Source organism: Mchenga conophoros, linkage group LG20, assembly GCF_057382185.1.
Source record: "Mchenga conophoros isolate Kocher_MC1m ecotype Shallow Benthic linkage group LG20, M_conophoros_male_GT1.1, whole genome shotgun sequence".
Classification (NCBI taxonomy): domain Eukaryota; kingdom Metazoa; phylum Chordata; class Actinopteri; order Cichliformes; family Cichlidae; genus Mchenga; species Mchenga conophoros.
The window spans coordinates 21,021,144-21,043,746 of record NC_140545.1 but is presented as its reverse complement, the minus strand read 5'-3'; the positions used below and the strand labels follow the sequence as shown (position 1 = coordinate 21,043,746).

The window sequence follows — 22,603 nt, the reverse complement described above, 5'->3', positions numbered from 1 at the left end:
CATGAGAGATAGATTTTAATCATATGGCATTTAAACATAGGTGCATTCATGTCTTCAGTCACACAGGCACTGCAGTTTTTGTACAATACAGTACAGAGAACTCTGTTATAAATTACACCCAATACCAAAAATAAATGGATACCAAAGAGCCGAGGACACCGGGGAATTAAGATGGTAGCCATTGATTTTGGTGTCACATCAGAATTCTAAGCAGGCCGCGACCCAGTCCATAGACACAGATTAATCCAGTCTGTGATGATTTTATTCCTCTCTGCATATTTAAATGAATATAAACACAAAAAAGTAAATTCACAATTTCTGCGTAACAGAGACTTGAATCCATGTCGTATCTAAAACAGAGTTTTATCCATCTTCTGTTAAACAGTCAAGAGGTGAGTCTTTTTGGTCAGCGGGAGAGTGCTCCTATGTGTCTGCATCAATCCTGTGAGCTGTAAAGTAGAAATAACATCCACAAAGTCAGATCGGGCACGCCGAGATGGCAGATAGCCTAGCACGGTATATCTTAACAGACATTTTCAAATAAATAAAAAACAAATAAACAAACAAATAAAAATCTCATGTTTAACATATCAAAAAGACTTTTAGATTTGATGTAAATTTACCCTGCAGTCTAAAACATCTAAAACTAGGACGAGTAAGACAGAAAACAAAAGTATGAATCTGCAAGTATGTTAACTCTATAGAAATTGTGGAAATGCTGGTACTGTACTCACTTCCGGCCACTTCGTTTGGTACATCTTGCCAGTACTGGGCTGGACCCTATTTTGCCTTCTGAGCTGCCTCGATTCTTTGTTGCATAGATTCAATAAAGTCTGGAAACGCTGCTCAAAGATTTTGGTGCATACTGATGGCATTACATTTACATATTACAGGAAATACCTACAAGTTTATAAACTCAGCAACAGATTTGGACCAGAGTAAACAAACTATAGGTTTGAAAACATCCTAAAACTCTTTAGACCAGGCAAAGGTTTTCCAGTCTTCCTTTGTCCAATTTTGGGCTGGTCTGAATTGCAGCCTCAGTTCCCTGTTCTTAGTGGATAGGAGTGACACCCAGTGTGGTCTTTTGCTGCTGCTTCAAGTTTCAAAGAGCTGTGCATTCAGAGATGCTCTTCTCCATACCTTGGCTTGTAAGCAGTGCTCAATTTAAGTTGCCACTGCCTTCCTATCAGCTTGAATCAGCCTGACTATTCACGTCAACATGCCATTTTCACCTAGAGAACTCACTCTCACTTATCTTTTTTTAAACACCAGAGATGGCTGTGTGGGAAAATCCCAATGGATCAGCAGTTTCGGAAACACTCAGTTCAGTCAATTTGGCACAAATAAATATGCCACCTTTCTCCCTCCCATTCTCCTCAGCAGGTCATCGTGACCGTGTCTACATGTCCGAATGAGATGAATTCCTGATATGTGACTGACTGTTAAGATAATTTGCATTTAAAAATGACTGAAGAGGTGTACCTAAAAAAGTGGCCAGTGAGTGCATAAGCATACTGTCCAAAGGACTTACATTGCTTTGGTATCCTGAGTGACTCCGTGTCTCCTGACAGGACTTGATGCATGACCCCGCGGAATTGATAGAGCACCTTCAGGCTCTTCTCCTCCCCCACACAGGGGTCGTAGAAGCCAGGGAGTCCTGACTGGAAAGGGAACACAAAGTCATGCAGCACTGCCAAGAGACTAACGTAGCGAGCCGTGGATGTCAACTTGTGAGGCTACTCTATTTTTCTGCAGGAAAACACTTAATTCTTAAAAAATTATTGGAATAAACACTATACTTGTAAAACTGACTTTTCAAGTGTTACATTTTGAGTTTGAAAGTCTTGACTTATTACCTTGGTAGCCTCAGTGAGGATGAGTTTTGAGTCTTTCACCAGACACTGCAGTGGCACGGTCACATCAATGACCTTTGCCCTCTCGTGTTTTCTGCTGTTGTCTGTGACGAACTTGCCGTACCAAGCGTTGAGGATAATGAGACCTGTTTAAGTAAGCAGCATCAACATTAAAACCTTTCTTCTGCAATAAAACATCAATAAAACACCCGTTTAGTATTAAGAGTTCAGAAAACCAAGGTTGACTATTAAACACAAATCTCTATTTTCACAGTTTGAACGTTATGTGCCAGCAGTTGCAGCTAAAGAGTCTGTGAAGAGACCAGTGAACTTTTTTTTAGTCATTTGTAAAAGTAATTTTGCAAGTGCGCAATAAAAAGACATAAAAACACCATAATTAATTTTAATCACAGGCTGCATAAACAACACTGTAACCATTTATGAGTGCGGTCAATTAAATAGAAAAGAGCAGCTGCATGCCTGTCACTACACGCACACACACACTGTTATTAACTGTTACTTTATAGGCCTGAAGTCTAAAGGACCGCCGATGATACTAAAAATCAAACAATCTCAACTGTGACAGGTGTCATAAGGCAATTATCGCTCGTCAAACTCCCAAAGGTGAAAATTGTGCTGTCTGCTCAAAGCTTTTTGTTCCTCTGCTTATCAAAGACAAACTAACAAAGAAGACTAATTATCACCAGCGAAAAAGAAAGTAGCAGGGTCACAAAAATCCACTAAAAACTATAGTTCTTTATTAACTGTTTTAGCTTAATTTAAAAAGAAATTGGTGTGAACAATGCAAGTTACCTGATACTCAAAGGAAAGTCGGTTTTAGTGAACCTCTGAAGAAGATGATTACAGTGTTTTCTATGTTTTTTTAAGTGTGTGGTAGGAATTATCAACAAGTGAAAACAGAGATTTTTTTTCTTTTGCTAATAAAGGATTTTTTTCTTTTGATGTAGCCAAACGCTGCAATATGTGAGAATTTACACTTTGTACTGAGCAAAACTCAAGCCGACATCAATAGATTTCGCTCAAAATGTAAAAAACAGCTCTGAATCCAAAATAATTATATTTTTTCTTAACAATCGGCTAAAAATAACATTATTTTCAGGATACCGCTTTCTTCAAATATTACTAATCTTACCCATCCGAGCCTCCTCAGCTTCAATAATCCTGCGCACTGACTCCTGCATGAGCAAGACCTTTAGATATGAAAAGAGACACAAATAATGAGGTTTTACATTGTGTGGATTAAACTAATGAATTTGACTAATGCTCTGCATTTTATCTAATCCCATCTCTCTCTACTGGCAAGAATAATACTGCTTGACAGACACAACACCTGCATCCCTTATCTAACGTTGACAACAACGCAGGATTGGCACCGCAGCTTGTAAAATACTCACAGCAGCTTCTGCCTCCTGTTTCTTTTTGGCTATATCAGAGGCCGAGCTCTCCCTTTGCTTCTCCAAATCTCTGTTGAGTTCAAAGATAAATGGAGAAATAAAATGAGCTCATAAAATCTGCCCATAATAATACATGTGGCGCTACTTCCAATAACACCGCTTGCGTGAAACAACTAAGGTAAAGAAAGTTTCTTACTGTTCCTTCTGGGCCCGCACATATGGCCGAATAATAAGCTGCTGCATGGCGAGGTAGAATACCAGTGGTCCCACTGTGGCGTAAAATACAGCACTAGGCAGGAGTTGGTCAGTCAGGTGAATAGGGAAGAAATACGTCTGGCTGGCTCTGTTAAGTCTGTGGATACAGAGTTGGTTTTAATATTTCTATCTATAGTCATATGCCTGAGGTTGAAAACACAGCAAAGTGAAAACACTGCAGAACTCCAGGTCAAGTGGGAGAGTGAGCTGTGCGCTGTTTCTCAGATGATTAATTTATGTGATATGCTCTCCTTAAGTCTGTCTGTGTCTAAAAATAAAATGTAAGCTGTACATACACTTGCTTTTAAATCATACCCCAGGAACACCTAACATCATATTGTATTGAATCCTGTGTTAACATGTGCAGATACACACTCCCAATTTGTGAAAAAAAAGGAGAAATGGCAACAAGAAATTGAGGGAAACTTGGGAAACTCCAATGAATGGGAAATTGGAACAACGAGTTACACTTACTTAATCTTGAGGGAGACACCTTGGGGCACTCCCACGCTGACTGTGGCCCCCAGGACACTGTGTCGACTGATCTTCCTCTCGGCACCGTATTCTACCACAGTCCCAAAAAACCCTGATCTGCACCAAAAGCGCAAAGTTACAACCACTCTACCCATCATTTAGTTTAACAGGCCAGTTCCCTGCACAACAATTATCCCACCCAAACTTCATTTAATAGAAACATTAATCACTCTAGAGTTTTACACCAGAAAAGCAACGTTAATATGACCTACAACAGGGGTTCCATTATGAACACATATTGCTCGTTAACAACATACTTTACTGAGCCCTTAATCTTCGTCTGGTCTTCATCCTGAAACTTGTACTGGTAGCTCATCATCATAAAAGTGTGAGGAATGCCAAGCTGCAGAGATAAAATGTGAGCGTTAATCTTGGTGATACTGTGATAAACGGCTGTGATTTTCAGTTAAATATCACTCCTGGCTCCTGACCTGCATTGCGAAGGTGAAATGGCTGCTCTTAGTGTCCCTCACTATGCTGGTGTTCATAGAAGACTGGATCCCCCAGCGCCACTGCAGGTACCCCATAGTGTTCTTGTCTAGGTGACGGGCCAGCACCGTGGTGAACCCAGGACGCACGCCTCGAGATGAAAACTGGAGCCCGCACTGAGCAGTCACAAAGCTGAGAAAACACGCAAAATAAAGAAATTGGTGAAATTGTTCACGTTGTTGCAAAAATATCGAGGATTGACTTGTTTTTCTCTAGCACTTCTAAGCATACAATCGAGGCGTCAAGTTGCGGAATATCTTCATTCCGAGGAAAGGTCCGTGAGTGTCTCCGGCTCCCAACTCTACCTGTTTAAACACAGACAGCAAAAACGTCTCACATCTTAAAATGTCATAGCGTGTTATTAAAAACCCACACACGCCTGTTTTGTGACAAATCCCAGCAATTTACAGTACTAGGGAGTGTGCAATGCCCACTGAAAACACAGCATACCTCTCCCCACCCCTTAGCTGATGTGACTCTTCTCAAAGCCAGGTTAATAGAGCCGCCTCCGTTTCCATTGTGGGTTGACAAGGACCCAGACAGAATGGCTGTGTCTTTTGTAGTGAGAGGAGCCTGCAGTAGAATACATAAAACTGTGAGTCCTGTTATTAGCATCAAGTCAAACATCTTTCCCAAAAGCCATCACAGACTCATTGGCATCTCTTAATCCAATATATAGAAGAGCAAGAATCCTGGGGCAACCAGTTACCTCTATAGATTGTGATATGTGCATTTTGTTGATTTCCACATGTGGGACTCCACCTCCAACCATATCTTCATAGTCCTCTTCATACCGGTCAAAAAGGTCTGTGGCGTCAATACCCACACTAATCGTTCCCTGTGAAATTATCACGAATCGATACAGTGTTTATTGAAAATTCATAAAAAATGCACACCATTCCTGGGTTTTATTCACTTCAATGCGAGGTTTCTTATCTTCCCTCAAACATACCTTTGGGTTGGTCCTTTGCTGAAGTCTTCTCTCCTCTCGCTCTTTCTGAAGACGCTCATACTCTTCTCGAATCTCTGCAGGGGTTCTTTTCCTTTCCACCACCTGCAGGCAGAAGATATGTTATTTGAATGTAAACCGAGCAGAACTGACTGGTTGCAGATACAGGTTTACACTTGGAAACATAAATAAATAAAAATAAATATATAAATCACTCTCCCATATATTCTTCCTCTGTAAATATTTGTTCTTTCTGCATCATACTTTGTACAGTCCAGCATTATTAGATGAAGGCAAAGGTAGAACAGTTTCACACAAAGGCACCAACGCTACATTTTTTAAGGATGTTATTTTTTAATGCGTGCCTCTTGATGTTTCCATCAGCTTTCTCAAGATGTCGATATCCAGCTAAGAGATATTTGAACACTAACAAAGACAGGAGGCTTTTTCTTTTTGAATTTCTCAATATTGTTTTGCCAACTTGCAATGAATATGGTCAGAAGTTACAAGGTACTTTTGACTGCTCCCTTATTTCCCATGGGGTTACCACTGCAGACGGATCCACATATTTGATTTGGAACAGATAAGACTGGCACTGGAATTACACTAGCTTGTGAACCCCTGAAGACTGAGTTTGTGTTTTGGACCATGCATCTTTTCTATGAAAGACACAGACAAACCACAACACCACAGAGTTCTGAAAATTTAATTACAAAATTTACTCTACGCTTGGTTTTGACTAGCAATGCATGTCATATTTATCATGAATTCAATATACAGTATTTTAAGAATGAATAAGTTGACTCTTGTAATCGGTATTGTCGAAATTCAGAACGCTACAGAGCTGGTATTGAAGTTTTTCGCACGTGAAAAGGAAGTTATAGGTGTGTCAGTGTATATTACTTAATAGCAAACAATAGTTCAACACAACGACCATTCTTTCTAATTATGGATGTGATGTATGCTTCAGTGGGAAATCAACCGTGTAGGTACATTGTAACCGCAAACCCCTCTGAAACCCTACGATGTAAAGACCATCATAACCTGACATGCACCTCCCTCCCCGTAATTACATGCCACGTCAACACAGCCCATAACTAGTGATTATCATTGATTCTTTCTATTCATTTCTAGCTACTTTTTCACTGCAATTTATTTATTTATAAGTGAGAGGATAACAATCATTGCCTCAATATAAGGAATAATAATCACAGTATCAGATTATTAGGAATCTCAAATGTCAGCAATTTCCTGGAATGAGACTGCAGAAACTATTTTAACTGATTGTACAAAACTTGAGGGATAAATATGTTTGAAGACACCAGACATTGTGGACCCAAGGGAGAAAAAAAGTCTATCGTTGCTGGCACTGGATGTAAAATATGACCACAAGGCACTCAATCAATCAATGGATCACACAGAACAATAAATGCTGGCAGCGACCTCAGCCACTCAACATAGGATATGTCATAGGCACTGAAGACGTCTAAACAAGTCACAAGTCACTGAGAGACTCACCTCCCATCCTTCAACATCAAGTCCTCGCTTGCCATAGATATCATAGATGGCACGTGCCTGAGGGTCACTGAGCACTAGAAAGAGATTCAAAATATAAACCATCAGTATGCTTTCTCTACGTCAAAACATACTCAAGAGCATCAGCAGTTCAACACAGGGTTGAGAAAGGAATCAAAAGGAAATGGGATCAATACTCTTCTTACCTTCATAAGCTTCGTGTACAAGGTTAAAAAGGTGCTCTGCTTGTCGCTTTAGTTCAGGATCCCGGTGTTTGTCTGGGTGATAGAGCATGCATAATCGTCTGTATGCCGCCTTCAGCTCCTCCTGCGTAGCCTGAAGGGAAAAAAAGAGAGCACAGCATAGTTACAACATAACATAACGCGGATTAAAAATTGTTTTTAAAAATGTAATCTAGCCTACCATTACCCCAGCATATTTTATGTTTTAAAATCACTCGGAGTGATATTTTTATAACCGATTCGGAATCAGTTTTTACCTTCCTTGCTTAAGAATGTGGAAATTATAATAACATTTATAGTTCAGTATACTTACACACTTTAGCCTGCCAGCAAATGGTTTTCTTTTGCATAACGAATTTTCAGATAAACACGATGCTTTTTGCTGCTACAAGTAAATAATCACGACCAAAAACGTCCGATTCCTGCAGACTTAAAAAGTCCATCTATACTATAATCAGCACTGCGTGTTGCATGCTGCAGCTCCGAAGTTACATTAGCTACTTAGCACTCTCCAAAGTACATGACATACATGTGAAATTGAAAATAAAACAATTGCCAGTCCGGAAACATCAGCTCTTAGATTGCCACATAAACACACCGATTCTCTGTCCTGCACAAGCAACATATTACGCTGCCAAAGCTGTCACCCACGACCCTTCTGTGCTCACTGAAACAACCGAAGAGTTAACCAATGTCGAGGGTCACTAGTTAGCTGCCTAGCTAATGTTTCATCTATGTTTGGGAGCAACGCTTTAATAACAGCAGTATAAAGTTTATAGGACGACCGATGCTGAATCCGCACACGCAATCATTCAGATCCCAGCTGCATATTGTACCTCTCTTCTGACATTTAGCAGGGAATAATAATCATCACTGGCGAGCTCATCATCGTCTAAGGGAGACGCCATGTTCACACCCGGTCATCTCTTCTTTGTGCCACTTATGTCGCTCCAAGTCTCCTCTTCGCGCTCTGTCGCCCCCTGGTGTTGGGATGAGCGACAACTCCGCGGCCGTTTCCTAAATGCTGACACATTGCGACGCGGTCCTGTGCATATTTAAGTTTGAATTCATTAATTGCAGTTGATGTGCTTATGAGGAATAATGCGTAGGAAAGAATTATGAAGTAACCCGGCTTTTTTTTTGCTTTTGTTTTGTTGTTGTTGTTTTTGCACTGCAGCCATCCGCGAATTTACTTTAAAGTTACTTTAGTGTTCATTCAACCTGATTTATTTTATTTCAGTTTTGCAAATGATACTATATAATGGCTAAATAACGTGCAGGGAAGAAATATTATGTATATACACCGAATGTTCTTTTTTATGTGAGAGAAAATGAATATTGCTCATTTTAGAGGGAACGTGTATGCCTTAATTCTAAAGGGATATTGCCTGCATCACATTCAGCTATAGAAGCAATTAAGGCAGGGGGTGAAGAAAATCACATTAGGTCTTTCATTAATTACTCTCCTCGCAATAACAACAAGCCGTTGACTGCACGAGGCGCAGCAGCAGGCAGCAGAGGAGCTGTTCTTTCAGCACCACCTCAAACTATACACTGCATTTCAACGCTGACGGCCAGCAGCCTGTTAAAGGCTGTCCTTGAGTGGAGTGCCGCAGTTGAAGCGATTAAGCACAGTGATCTGTAATTAGATTGCCTCTAGCCATTTAACGTATATTGTCAAGTATGTGTGATTGCGCCATAATGATAGCAGTTACAAGAAAATCCTCCGTGGCATGTAGCGGGTAGAGTTAAAAGTTAACTCTGGACCAGAAACAGCTGTTTACATGGACTCCACCGCCGGCAGCCTCCCTCATGGTGAAACAAGAGGTGGTATCCACATCTCCTGGAAATCAATGCGGTTTTCAGTATTGTGGTGAAATCATTTAGACAGGCCTACAGGGGAAAAAGTAGTCTGCAGGCTCCCCAATGTAAACGGACACATGATTGACAGTCTGCGCAGAGAACTGTCCAATATGTCTCAAATGCTTTATCATTTGTTTCTTTACAGGGCTGCACATTTGTCTTCAACTCAAACTCGGTGTCTTAAATACGGGAAAATGAAACTTAAAACAAAGTGCTCCATGATGGATGATTATGGAAAATTCTCTCTCTTTTTTCTTTTCTGAGGCTGAACCTCCAGTTATTAGTTGTACGAACCAGCTCGTGTCTCCAGTATCAGATTAGATAAGCAGACTTTGATTAAAAAACAATTAATGAAGAACATTAGACACTTAATTTCTTCTAATAACTGGTTTTGCGTCACTCGGAAATGACAGTGTAAAACAACTTGGGTGGGGTGGCTCAAAAGGGAAGCATTTAATATTCACAGTCTAATCAGTTTCTAAAAAAATAAATAAATAAAGAAGGAAAATTATGAAAGCAACCTGCCAGACATTAAAGTTTTCTTTCCCTTTTTATAATACTGTCTTTTAAAGACCAGCATTGCCTCTGAGCTGTAAAAATATATTAAATAAAAATATTTATATTTAAAAAAAACCCTAACAAAATACGGCTGGTGGTGCCAAGGTGAGGTGAGATGTGTTGTTTTTCATCCCGGAGCCTCTCTGTCAGTCACCGCCTCACAGCCAATGATAAGTTCGCCTCGGTCGGACCGACTCGCCGCTTGCTCCTCCGGTCCCTCCTCGTGCTGTCCTCGCCGTGCACGCGCGTGGTACCCACGGTCGTGAGGAGGAGGAGGATGTTGCGCGTGAAGGGGAAATGGCTGCCGAAAACAAGCCGGAAGGTAAGAGAAATATAATGGGATTAATTTACTAGTATGACCGCGGTGTGGGTTTTGGAAGAGCTGCAACTCCGTGCGGAAATGACACACGCGTGAAGCCGAGCGGAGAAATTTTCGGTAGAAAGCGGCTCCGCTATTTTCCTCCGAATAGGCTGCTAAAACGTGGAGACATCACCTAGCCAGCTAATATTAGCTTGCATTCTAGCCAAGCTACTATTCCCATCGTAGCCCACATTTAAAAGCACGCCACTGGGACGAATAGCGTGGCAAAAGTGCCGTGTTTACCGTTTATTGTGCTCGGGTTCCTTGTCAAATGACGAGCAATTCAAGTTGTTAACAACAAGGCTAAGTTAATGACAACATGTCATTGGCATCGACCAACTTCTTCCCTTATTACCCAGCTTTAAAAGCGGCTTGGTTGTGTTAGTTTATATGTCAATACGGCTCTGTTTTCAAGCCGCTTTTTGCAGCTTGTTTTGACGGCATTACAATAGGCTAATTATTAAGACATGTCTGATTTAAAATGTAGCCTGTAAGTCTTGTTTTTTATCTCTCTTTCTTTCTTTCTCCTCTTGGAGAGGGTCGTTTAGTCCCCCACCTCTTGAAGCGCGAGAAATTTCTTCGGCTTTCAGCGGATAGTGTTTATGAGCCAGAAGTGATGTATTGTTTTTAAACGAGCGAATATTAGCCTCCGTTTTCCAAATGCCAATTAATACTACTTGGCCTATATTTGGTCCGAAACACGGGCATCAAAGCGTTGTGATGCCTACTCCGCTCGCAATGCCCTATCGCACTTGAAATGCCATCACACCGGAGGAAGCAGGGAGGATGGAGAGTAGGATTTCCAGCAGCCTGCCTGCCCATTACACTACTTTACAGATAGGACAAAACGAAGACTTCCCTCCCCTCCTCAGCTGACTTCACACGGCTTGCTAACTTGAAATGAAATGCACTAGACTTAATTATTTTCCTTCTTAGTGGAATATTTTATTGCAACCCATATGCATAAGAGATTTGATCTCATTCAGACAGGCCCATGGATTTTTTGGGTGAGTAATTAAACAACGCCTGCATGAAAATAAAGATGTGATCCATGATTTTTAAACGGACCGGTTTTCCTGGCGCCTATTCACTGATAATGGTATTTGAAGCTGGCTGGAGCCAGTTACTTATTTACAATCTCAGTGTTTTTGATACAGATGAAATGTGTATATGTTAAAATATATATTTTCAACAATGATCTTAGAATTAAACGCCTGATTATTTACATGTTATAGTTTGTGTGTATTCATACGTTTTTGCTATTGTTACTTTAATTGATTTATTGATAATTATCTAACTTTTTTATTGAACAGAATACAGTGGTAGATAATTCAAATCATATGTTCTTGTTTTTTATATATATTTGCTGATTTATATAGAGCTTTAGGGTGCAGAAAAGAGTCTTTCTAGGTTTTTCTTTTTCTTTTCTTTTTTAAACTGGCTGCTTGAATTGAGAAAGACAACATTTTTTAATTTAAAAAAAAATGGTCCAGCTGTTTCTGAGCTGTTCTTTATGTTTTTTTTGCAGGGTTTAAAATTAAACAGGCATCTGTCAGTCTTTGGTGTCAGTAACCTCAAACACAAATTCTTTTTGATGTAGAATTATTGTAATGTTTCAAATTGTCTCGGTCCATGTGAGGAGAGATGATAAAACGCTGGGATTTTAGTTGTTTGGATGTCAGTGTGCCAACCACTAAAGCGAGTCCCACCAGGGGGTGGTATTGAGCTACAGAAGCGCACTTACATGAGGGATCAGTCTGCGGCTATGACAAAAAAAATGAAGACATCTGGTTTTGTGATAGTAATGACTTCACTATGGTGTATAGTCCTAATGAATTCATCTACATAGCTGAACTTAGCAAATAGACTGTAGCTGATAATCGCGATGTCTCCCCCAACACGAGGAGCTCTCACTGCAAACCTTGACTTGAAAGTCCCATTGCTGAGCCGGTCAAGTTATTTTCAGAGTTCCTATGAGGCCGGTCAGTGGAAAAAGGAGGAGGAAGGGGGGCATAAAGAGACAGAGAGTGCTTCATACCTTCATGTAAACGCTATATACTCTCATGCATACCTGGCCGTTAAAGCTTTTACATAAAGCTGTCGTGAATCATTCCACTTGAACCAAGTCTTTTTGGCTTTTCAGCAGGAATGTAAAACGTTTAAACGAACACAGCTTTTACAGTTTTTACATGACGTGTTCCTGAATGTCTGGCTGCCACTAAGAGAGCTCAACAGTGTTTCCTTAACCTTTTGTCCTTGTGGTATGCGGGCAGTGCCGATCGCTCTTAGCTGTTTGGCAGGTCTTATGATGGCCCATAACAACTGAGGGTTACATCTTGTGTTAAACCCAGGGGCCATGACCCAGCCTCACGTCGTGGTGTAATGTTTACATCCTGGGGTATTTCTCTCCAGCCTAACTGATCGTCTATCCCCTTGGGGTTATTTTTTTTCCCCCTTCACACTCATAAAAAGCTCTGTGTGTCCGTTACTTTAAGTACAAAGCCTGGAGGGCACTGAAAGGACATGCTTGATATGTCTCACACTGACACTGGTCTGGATAAAACTACAGCCAGTGGTCTTATGAATCCGCTAGAGCAGAAATTCCATATAGATATTTCAGTACTACAGCCAAATGTGAGAAATAAAACAAGGAGGTTTGTAAAGAAAAGAAAACACCATGTGAAAATGCAATCATGATATTAACCTCTGAATTGAAATCTTATGGTATTTTTCCCAGCCTACCAGAATCATGTAGCACACTTTGATTAATATAAAATCAGGTAATTGCAAATCCAATGATGAAGGGAGTGTTTACTCACACTTAAAGTTCATACAGGTGTGTTAACCTGCATAAACCCAAGACTAATCCAAACAGTCAATAAAGGTTGCTTTTTGAAATGTAGTAAATAAGGCCTGCGGTTTCTGCCCGTGTAGGAAGGGCTTTTTCTCATTTTTTTAACGCAGGCACAGTTTGAAAAGTTTCACGATCTTATCATTTCACTCAAAGTTCAGGGTGAAGCAGCAGGAAAACATCAAGTAAACACGCAGTCAGCCATTAACTTACAAAAGTGCTTGTGCAGCAATGGCATAAATATTTCTCTGCTGTTTTGTAAAGAAGGATGAATTTAACCTCCTCGTGATGCCAGACGACTTGCTCTGCCAGTTTTGTGTGGAATCAGGATATAGCTACATTTTTTCCCAGGCTTTTAATTGAATCATAGAAGTATGGATGGGTGGGACCCACGTCCAGTCTGTGGTTGCTGAGACGTCTGCATGTAATAGACCTTTACCGACAGCTTTGCAGGGTCTCCACTGGTTGATTGTATTGATTCTTCCAGCTCACCAATGACACAATAAGAAGTGTTACTGACCCATATCAAAACAGGCCAGAGCTATACTAACCTATATCAAGGGGCATTTTCCTTGTAGAGAGAAAAAGATTGAGTTGATGGAAAGCTTCACTGTTTTAAACAACCAATAGACAAATTCAATATGTATTATTACCCTGATTATTGTTGGTGTTATTATTATTCCCATCACATTTTTCCCAACAGCTCTTGTGTGTTTTAAATGCATTTCAAAAAACTGTGTGTAGTTTCTGTTGATGTTGCTTGCATGGGGGAGTTTGCTTAGGTATCACAGGCTGGGAGAATGCTTCTTTTCCTCGATTTTCTCTACTTTTCTCTTTGCCTCCTGAAGGACTGAAGAAAGTTCGTAATCCGGATCGAATGTACAGATCAGCAGTGTGTTATGCTGGCCATGGTCCACCTAAGAATATCAGTGATGACACAGAGACGAACAGTAAGAGTCAGTTATTAATACTGCATTGCTGCTGCAAGAGGCCACTAGCTGGCCAATCTATTATTCATCCATCAATTCATTTATTTACTTCTTGATTTCATCCGTCCCCATGCCCCCTCCCTCTTTTATTCTTCTCCAACACAACACCACCTCCGGCTGTTCTGTTGATTGAAGTGTCTGCTTTACAGGATCACGCTGTCAATAGTTGAAGTGTTGTCGTTAACTAAGAGTGATTTCAGGTTGAGGCCAGGGGATCAGGACCTGAGCAGACCCTCAGAGAGAAAGCTTACGCTTTGATCCATCAATTATGACCCAGGACTTGCTTTTTCTTTGCTTTTCTTAAACCTGTATTTGATGGAGGGGTATCAAGTCAGGTTAACGGTATGTTGTAAAAATGCTGGAAAAATAAATAGTGTATGACCAAATATAAAAGAAATAGCATCCTATATATTTTTCCTTTATGGGTTAATATTTGTCTCTGTCTCCCTCTCATTTCATTTGCACTCGATCAGAACTCTAGATCAGACATCATAGAGGAGGTTTTTATGACTTGTAAAAGCTAGCTTCTGTAGGGATTGGTTCAGTGCGCTTACAAGTCTGTGCACAAGCGCTATTTTCTGTCATGACCAAAACAAGTCAATCAGAAATATAGGCCAAAGTGTTGACTTTATTTGTGGTGATTTTCCCTTCATTCCTCTTTAGAGAACATTGCCTGAATTTTAGCCTCTGTCTTTTTCCATTGAAAAAAACGGTCCCCTCTAAAGCAGATTGTTCCTCTGCAAAAAGGAGTGCCTTCATTGTTAATGAATACACCAGTCTCTTCAATGCTGGGAGACTCTGTTGATCTAGGCTAGAGACTGGGTAATTAAGTGTGCTCATGTATTGTCATTTCTAAATAGTAAGTCTGAAATCACCCCCAACCCCTTGTTAGACTCTTCACTCGATATGTGTCACTGGAAGAGCTTTGCTGCACCAGATCTTTTTGGTATTTTTAACAGAGAATGTTTTGAAAGATTTAATGCCAAGGGAGTGCCAGTGCAGATCTATGAAACAGTGATGCAGACTGTAACGGGAACATTTTTGATAGACTTTTGCGTTACCCTTTCATGTGTGACAACTGTGACTGACAATACGTTTTGCCAGTGTTGCTGTTTTCCCTCATGTTATTGCATGGTATTACAGTATCCTGTTCCCATGTCAGACACCCCGTTTAATGTGTTCAGCCTGGAGGGTTTTCTGCCTACCAGGACACTCTGTAGCAGAATACAAGAGCTCAAACAAGCAGGTAAACCATTGATCTGAGTAATCGTCTGAGTAATTGTGGGAGTAGTTATGATACAGAAAGAAGGGTTTTGTTTGTGTGCATGTGTAAGCTAGAGGGAAAAAACAGAAAGAGAACAAGAGCAAGAGAGAGGGAGTGAGAGTGAGAGAGAGACCTCACCTCTGCTCTCCTTGAGATGGGATTTTTATGGATGGGTGAGCGTGGTGAGGGCTGAGAACACATAAAGAGTCATTTTCAGTTTGTTGCAGGCAGTTAACCATGTGTACATGTTTGTTGAACTTTCAGTAATAGGCGCAGGCTTTTTTTTGAGCTGTTTGACTTTTTGACAGTCTTTGCTTATTATGCTACATTATAGTATACTATTAACTACACAGAGACAAAGTGTGTCCAGCATATGGCCATTGAGGTAATGTAAACAGTGTAAATGTAAATAGTGAAAGCTGCAATACTGCACATGTTGCATCTTGTAGCACAACGGCATAAGAAAATGTTCCCAGTGAGATTCAGTCCTATTCAGATCTCTCGCTGGCATGCAGATGCTTTCTCCCTTTCCCAGCGGGGAAAAAAAACCTTTAGCATTTTTTACAACAGCTGTTGTGTGCATTCCTGGTCAAACAACCATCCTTGATTCTTTCACTAGACGCCGTATAATGGTCTCTTTGCTTTAGGTTTATAGTACCATAGCTGTGCTATAGCGAAGTTCACCAGTTCACTTTTTTTGCTCGTGGGCAGTTTGTAATTTCACTAGATGTAAGAGTGTTATCGAACAGGCTATGGGCCAAATGATAAAGATAATTGGTTTCCCCGTCCTACACTAAAACATAGCTATTTTAAGTCTGCGTCTACATACTACATACTCCTCTCTGTGTTCCCATCAAGAGCCATCAGGCTGTGGGGAGACCAGCCCCTGGACGATAGGCATTACTGTCGTTATTGCCAGGGAAATTTGACACTACTTAAATTGTCCTGTGTTGTTTTAAAGCTCAGCTCAGGATCTCCCACAAGTGCTTGGCTATAGACTCTCGTCTAATCAAGTGTTTGGTTCACTACTGGACAAGAGCAACCACTTTTTCTTTTAGGTACAGCCTAATCAGTGATATAGATTAAAGGTCTGCATGAATTAAATAGTGTTTTTGTAATATTTGGAAACATTTCAAGCCCGTTAAGATTAGAGATTTCAAATCAGTTTAATTAGTGAATTTAGATTTTCTGTGTGGAAATAAAAGAGAAACTTGAGAAAATCGTTTTTGTTGTTGTGTGATATATTTAAAGCTGTATCAAGTTAATTAAAGATCAGCAGTCGATTAATTTTTTTTAGAAACAAGCCATTTTAGCTGTCAGAATTGTTAAATGAATGTGGAAATCACAGCGTTTGACCAAAAATAGTTTGTGCAAGGATTTGGGGGATTAGATGGATCACAGAAATGTGTACACATCTTTAGGCTACTGAAACCAATATCCCGTTACAGTAAATGCATTGGCCATAGACTCATGCAGGTTAAGCCCACTTTTTCTCTTTCCTCTTCATTTTTTTCACATCTCACAACTAGATTAATTGGTTTTAGTTTCCAGCGTGTTATCAGTTGACCATTTCCCCCTGGCTGCATAAGTTCATCTCTGCTTCACATTTGAACACACTTTGTCTGGATTTTCATCAAGCTAACATGTTCCCCGTTTCTACCGATGGTGTGAGCTGTAGGTCCACTCTGTCACCTTCTGTATGTCTGGTCATTATATCTACTGCATGAGACATACAACACATTATACATTTCTCTACGCATTTCATGAATTTTCTTACTGGTCTGTGCATGCATTAACTGCATGTGTGCTCTAGTATTTGTCTGCATGCTACAGATAGAAAGCATATATATCTTATACTTTTCTTCCTTCCTGTCTATTTTAGCAGGCCTGTGCTTTTATGTTTTCATAGCCCATGGATATCTTACCTACAAACTGAAACATAATGCAGTTAATTTTTTATATTCCTTTAGAAGCAGTTGGAAAATTAGCTGCTTTAGGAAAAAAACATCACTGCTAGTTTCAAAAGATGCAACAAATGAAAGCACCACACATTAAATGGTGTTCAGGAAGTCTTGAGAAATGTCCCTTTACTTAATAAAAAGTCATAATAAATGCACGTATTTCTTCAAGGATGTTTAAGTGATCAAGATGTGACCATCATTGCAATTTTCATGTGGAAGTCTGCATCAAGGCAAAACCTCTTTGCATATGTTGTTTTTTGTTTTCAGTACAGCACTACTAATTTGTTTTTTGAATACAGCGCTTTGTAGTGGATAAAAAAGCACATTTTTGCCTCTGTTCGCTTGACATTTTGTCACCTCAGTTGATGAAATGTGTCTGAACTTATCTCATTTGCCTAACCACACTAATTTCTAAGCTAAAGTCTTTTTTCAATTTTTGGTCCAGCCCAGTGGATGGCTGTCAAACAACATAATGATAACAGACACTGCCATAGACCTAATTCAGTTTCAGAGCACTTCTTACTGCACAGAGACGAGGGCCAAATATTTATCCACAGGACTGTTTGTTCTTCTCTGATTCACCTCCCATGTGTTCTAGGTATAACTACAAAAGAACAGTTAGACTCCTCTTCACATCCATAAGCCATATTAGCCACTGAACTGTTGTGGAAAATGTTTGCATTCAAAGTTACTTTGGGTATGCACCACCAGCAGCGATTTGTTGAATGATCTATAGCCAAAACATTAGCTTGCTATTTCTCCACAATGTGGGCACAGATTAAAAAGAAAAACTGTCACTCCCAGTGCGCTCTGAGACAGAGACGGAAGAGAGAGGGTTTTGCGTTCAGGGCTCAGATATTGATTAAAGATTTGTTTTTGTCAGCCTTTCCAGTCTCATGACCCTCGCTCTCATCTCTAGGGTGGGGCTGGAGCAAGCTAGCATGACAGATACCCTTAAATTTGGCCCAAGTGTTTGCTTAGCAGCCAGGATCAGCGATAATCCAAACATCATCACAGAGAAATATATATATCTTTATACCCATTCGTCAAAGGGTGATGTAAATTATACAGCAGCATGCACAGACTGCCACTGTTCAGCTCATACATGGCCTGTGGTGGCAACATGAAAGCTGCAGACCTCTAGTCTCTATATTGAAAAGCATTCCTCTCCCCGTTTAGCCTTTTGTATGTGAGCTCACTCATCAAGACCTAGAATGTAATTGGCTCCAGTGTGCCAGCTCAGCTCAGCACATCCTCTCGTGTAACAAGCTCTGGTATCAGCCTGTCTTGCACTTTAGTGTTTCACAACCAAATAGTAGTTTTCTGTAGATCCTTCTCTTGGCTAATGTACAGGCAGTCATTAAGGCTGCTGTTTAAACTCCAAAATAAATATTAAACCTTACAGGGGTTCCATGGGAAAAGCAAAGAAGTAGAGTTGTTTATAGACTTTGATCAACTTCTGGTTAAGAAAAAAGAGCTACATTTACATTCTCAAAGCCAAATTTTAGTGGGTAAGTTCCTGTTTATCCACTGATCAAATCAGGCAATTTGATTAAGAAGAGCTTGTCTATATTCTCTAAACCTGCTAGGCCCCCTCAGGGCTGTTTTTGTATCACACACAAACTACAGGATATATACAAGATATCCATTCCACATTCCGCAATGGACAGATTTTTAATTAGTAAACAATACTTTGTAGGAACGCTCACAGTTTCTCCTTTGCATCAGTGAAAATGCCCGGTGGAAGAAAGACATACTGTAGCTGAAATATTGTAAGTTCTGATAAATAGCAGGTGACAGAACAAAAAGAGTTTAGAGTTATTAGAGTGCTGTAAAAGGAAACCTCAGTAATGAAGAGTTCACTTTTGTGTGTTTAAGAGCCTTGTAAGAAATGTTTTTTAAAAGACCCCATTCAAGTTAGACAAGGACTCCCAGATTAGAGAAGGCCAAAACTGAGCATCTGAGGAAGTGCCACATCTAAAAAAACATGGTTTATTTAACAGCAAAAAGCACAGAACGCTGTTTGAAACATGACAGTAGTTAACCTGTTCGTCAAAGAAATGCAGTCATTCAAAACCCAGAGACAATAGCCCTATATATAATCTGATGTTTTGGTACTGTAAGGTCTCTGGCGTTTTTGTACCTGGTGTTAATAATAGCCTCCATAGTAAATGCCTAGTTTCTCTCCAGTTTATATTAAAATGGAAGGAAAAAAAACATTATCGCCGGTCCACTGAATGAATGATGTTAATGTCAAATATTAAATAAAAGCAGCAGAATTTCTTTGTGTTTTCTGTCTGGCTTAATTTGGACATTATGAAGATTTAGTATTAAAGTTAATAAAGCTTAACCTATATCTTTTCTCATAGATCAGTTAGTACTACTGTTAAAGGTTTAGTTGCAAATCCTTTGCTGTCAATGAATAACTGAAATCCACGATCTGTAGACATAAACAGATACTTGGCAAATTCCCTGGAGATGCTCTGCCAGGTCTGTATTGCAGCCATACTAATTTCTTGCTTGTTTTGGGGACATTTTGCCTTCAGTCTGGTCTTCAGCAAGTGTAACACATGCTCACTTGGATTGAGGTCAGCTGACTGAATCGGCCAGTCAGAAACATTACGCTGACTGAAAAATAGTGAAAGTCAGCAGTTAAAGCCCACAGAGTGTGTCTCATTCAAATGCATTGTCCCGGGGAAACTGTTCTAAATGCACTGCATGTATGATATATTGATTTAAAATTAAATACAGAGGATTGAAAGTATACTTTTTTCAGTATAAAATTAAGATTTGTTAACACCAAAATAAAAATGGCGAAATGCTTTTAACATTCAGAATGTTTACATGTAGCACATTAGTAATCTAATCATTCTCCAGTTTGGTGGTAACCTGATTTCAGAGGCATCCTTGTAAGGTTAAGGGATTAGGAGAGATCCAGTTAACACCTTGTTAGTCTTGCAGGGTTTACATAGGTTGCTTTGACGCTTGGGGGGTTGTTAGCTGACAAATACAAGACTGGCATTTTCAAAGTAGAAAGCAGTTATGTTGCAGTTGTGTCACCCTTTTCATGTGCGCGGCATACTGAGCCGAGATGCTTTTTGCATAATTCAGTGGTCTCTGGCAAAGTTGTAGAACCAAAGGTGCTTTGCTCGAAAACACGTTGTGCAATGACCGGTGTGATTTTAAGGTTATGAAATGATTAAAACCGAGTGGGAGATTTTATTACATCTGTCAAGGTCCTCAATGCTGTTCTCATCCAAAATATTTCAGCCTGCTGGCAGGTTGAGCAGACATATCCTCTTACAGTAGATTTCTATCACAACTCTCTCGGTGAGGAAATCCTCGACATACTTGAGCCTGGTGTTGATGGTGTCATACGAGGGTGTGCCAGAGGGGAGCATTAACTCCCGAATAATCTGAGGAGAGACGGACTCTTCGTATGTACGGATGTGAGCTTTAAACAGCAAATCTTTTAGGAAGGGCGATGGTTAAGACTTTCTACTGACCTGTGAGGTATCAGAGTGTGGATTTAATGTGTTTTTTTTAAATCTGTTTCTTGCTCACATTTGAAGTTGTTGCTCCGAGAACGAGTATCCACATAAAACAGCTTCTTTTCATCTTTTGTCTCTGCCTCTGATCATTCACTTGCAGCATGTTATCTAGTTTTGACAGTGAAACTACTCTGGTGGTACCTAGGAGCAGATGCTGTGTGCGATTCTTAATTGGGTGAAAAAAATCATTACAGATACCTGTGAAGCTCACATAAAACAGGGTCTACATGAGGCTACATGTAAAATAATAGGTACAGACGGATATAGCGGATACCACAGATATGCTTGCATTCCTTTGGGAGTGATGACGTTCCACCTTATGGATTATGGTATTCTTGGGATCCATCTCTATGGATCAGCTGAGTTGAATTTTCTCTTTGGATGTTTCTGGGCAGTTGCACTGCACTCTTTCAGAGATATACAGCAAGCAGGCTGCAGACACTTTTGGTATAGTCTCATAATGAAGTGCACTACTGGATTATTTGTATTGGCTTTATAGTGGTGTTTTGCTTTGGTTGAACTTTTTCTCTATTTGTCTGATATCAGCTACCCCAGGGATCCATAGTCAGCACTCATATTCAGGCTTTTTTTTCCGGTCTCCCCCTTTACTTGCCCATTACGCCTAACCTACAGTTATATAAATGTGAAAGAATGCAGCTCAGTCTGTGATGTTTGCTTCTTGTTCTTCTATATTTTCAGACTATATTGCATTACGGATAAATGCTGTATTTTGCATTACATTTAGTGAATGTATTTACATTTAATTTGAACTCATAAGCACTGAATAACAGATTTATTTGCACATGCTGGGACATTACCTGGATTAAACAGCTCAACATCCAAGATTTACAGTGTAACAGACTTTAAATCCATTAGAAAAAAAGAGAGAAGAAGCTTAAAGTCTATATGAATAGAGGACAGGAATAATGCAAACTTTACTGGCAGCTACAGATACTAGACACTTCTTATTTTGCCCTTTCTTGATTGTAGACTATTCTCTCAGCCTTATACAAATCCCCATCCACACAAATGAACTGTTCCCTTTTCCCACATAGACTGTTCCGATTTTGTTCCATCTAATTGTATATTATTGTTACTGATACAAATGGATACACTGACAATTTCTCCTGTTTTTGTTTAAACTTGTTATCACTTGTAATATCCGTGCTTAGAATATTCTTATTTTTATGTAATTTACAATTTCTAACATATAGCTGTTTATATTAGATTTCTTTATGATATTGTTAATTTAATCTGTTTTGTTTTTTTCGCTCCCTAAGCAAATATAATTTGTCCACGCTTAAGTTATCTGCATATTTAAGCAAGAAAACAGCGATGGAATGAAATGAACATTTGAATGCATCCATGCAAAAGGGTCTACTGTTTCCTAATTCTTGTGAACTGATTGTGAAAAGTAAATTGAACAACATACATTATGATGTAAGCATTGGGCCTGGTAATTGTAATTATTTCCCTGCGTAATATACCACATTATTTGTGCAGCACACAGATTCCCAAATCCCCACACACTATGAAATCACTCAAGGGTGTTTATTGTGTTTAAATAATGAATAGATACAGCCTTTACAAGTTGACACTGAAAAATTTCTGGTGAGCTCCCCCGATAGAATGCATTTCACAGTAAAATAATTTAGTCGACCACAAAATAAAATGTATTCAATACTCTATCCTTAGATTAATTTCCTAATTCAGTTGGGGATAGTTGTTTTACTGTCAGCGTTTTGCTGCTGAGAGACTTGCAGACTGATAAAGAGGGATATGAGCAAGTCAATAAGGTAGGCGAGCTTGTGCTAAATATTCTTTTTTATCATGCTCTTTTTGTAGATGAACATGGACATTTGAAAATATACCTGCCCAAGAAGCTGCTTGAATGTCTACCAAAATGCACGTCGCTGCCAAAGGAGAGACACCGGTGGAACACTAATGAGG

The 22,603-nt window shown here is 39.7% G+C and overlaps 2 protein-coding genes across 3 annotated transcripts in view; one reads left to right on the top strand and one right to left on the bottom strand.

The window, feature by feature from the left end:
- dnajc11a (DnaJ (Hsp40) homolog, subfamily C, member 11a) lies at window positions 1–8,241 on the bottom strand. The gene is made up of 16 exons (XM_085259968.1): window positions 8,092–8,241; window positions 7,220–7,349; window positions 7,017–7,090; window positions 5,502–5,603; window positions 5,259–5,387; window positions 5,000–5,122; window positions 4,781–4,854; window positions 4,492–4,681; window positions 4,318–4,403; window positions 4,001–4,117; window positions 3,468–3,623; window positions 3,272–3,341; window positions 3,010–3,067; window positions 1,860–2,002; window positions 1,535–1,664; window positions 1–449 (listed from the first exon to the last, which is right to left on the bottom strand). The coding sequence occupies exons 1-16, from the start codon at window positions 8,161–8,163 to the stop codon at window positions 424–426; spliced, it is 1,680 nt and encodes a 559-aa protein (XP_085116094.1). The 5' UTR covers window positions 8,164–8,241; the 3' UTR covers window positions 1–423.
- A 1,589-nt stretch (window positions 8,242–9,830) lies between these two features.
- The window catches only part of camta1a (calmodulin binding transcription activator 1a), a 279,957-nt gene continuing 267,184 nt past the window's right edge, over window positions 9,831–22,603 (top strand). For both annotated transcript variants that reach the window (XM_085258803.1, XM_085258802.1), the window contains exons 1-3: window positions 9,831–9,998; window positions 13,737–13,838; window positions 22,499–22,602. In XM_085258803.1, coding sequence (XP_085114929.1) covers window positions 9,974–9,998; window positions 13,737–13,838; window positions 22,499–22,602 — 231 coding nt within the window. In that variant the 5' untranslated portion in view covers window positions 9,831–9,973. The remainder of the gene's footprint in view (window positions 9,999–13,736; window positions 13,839–22,498; window position 22,603) is intronic.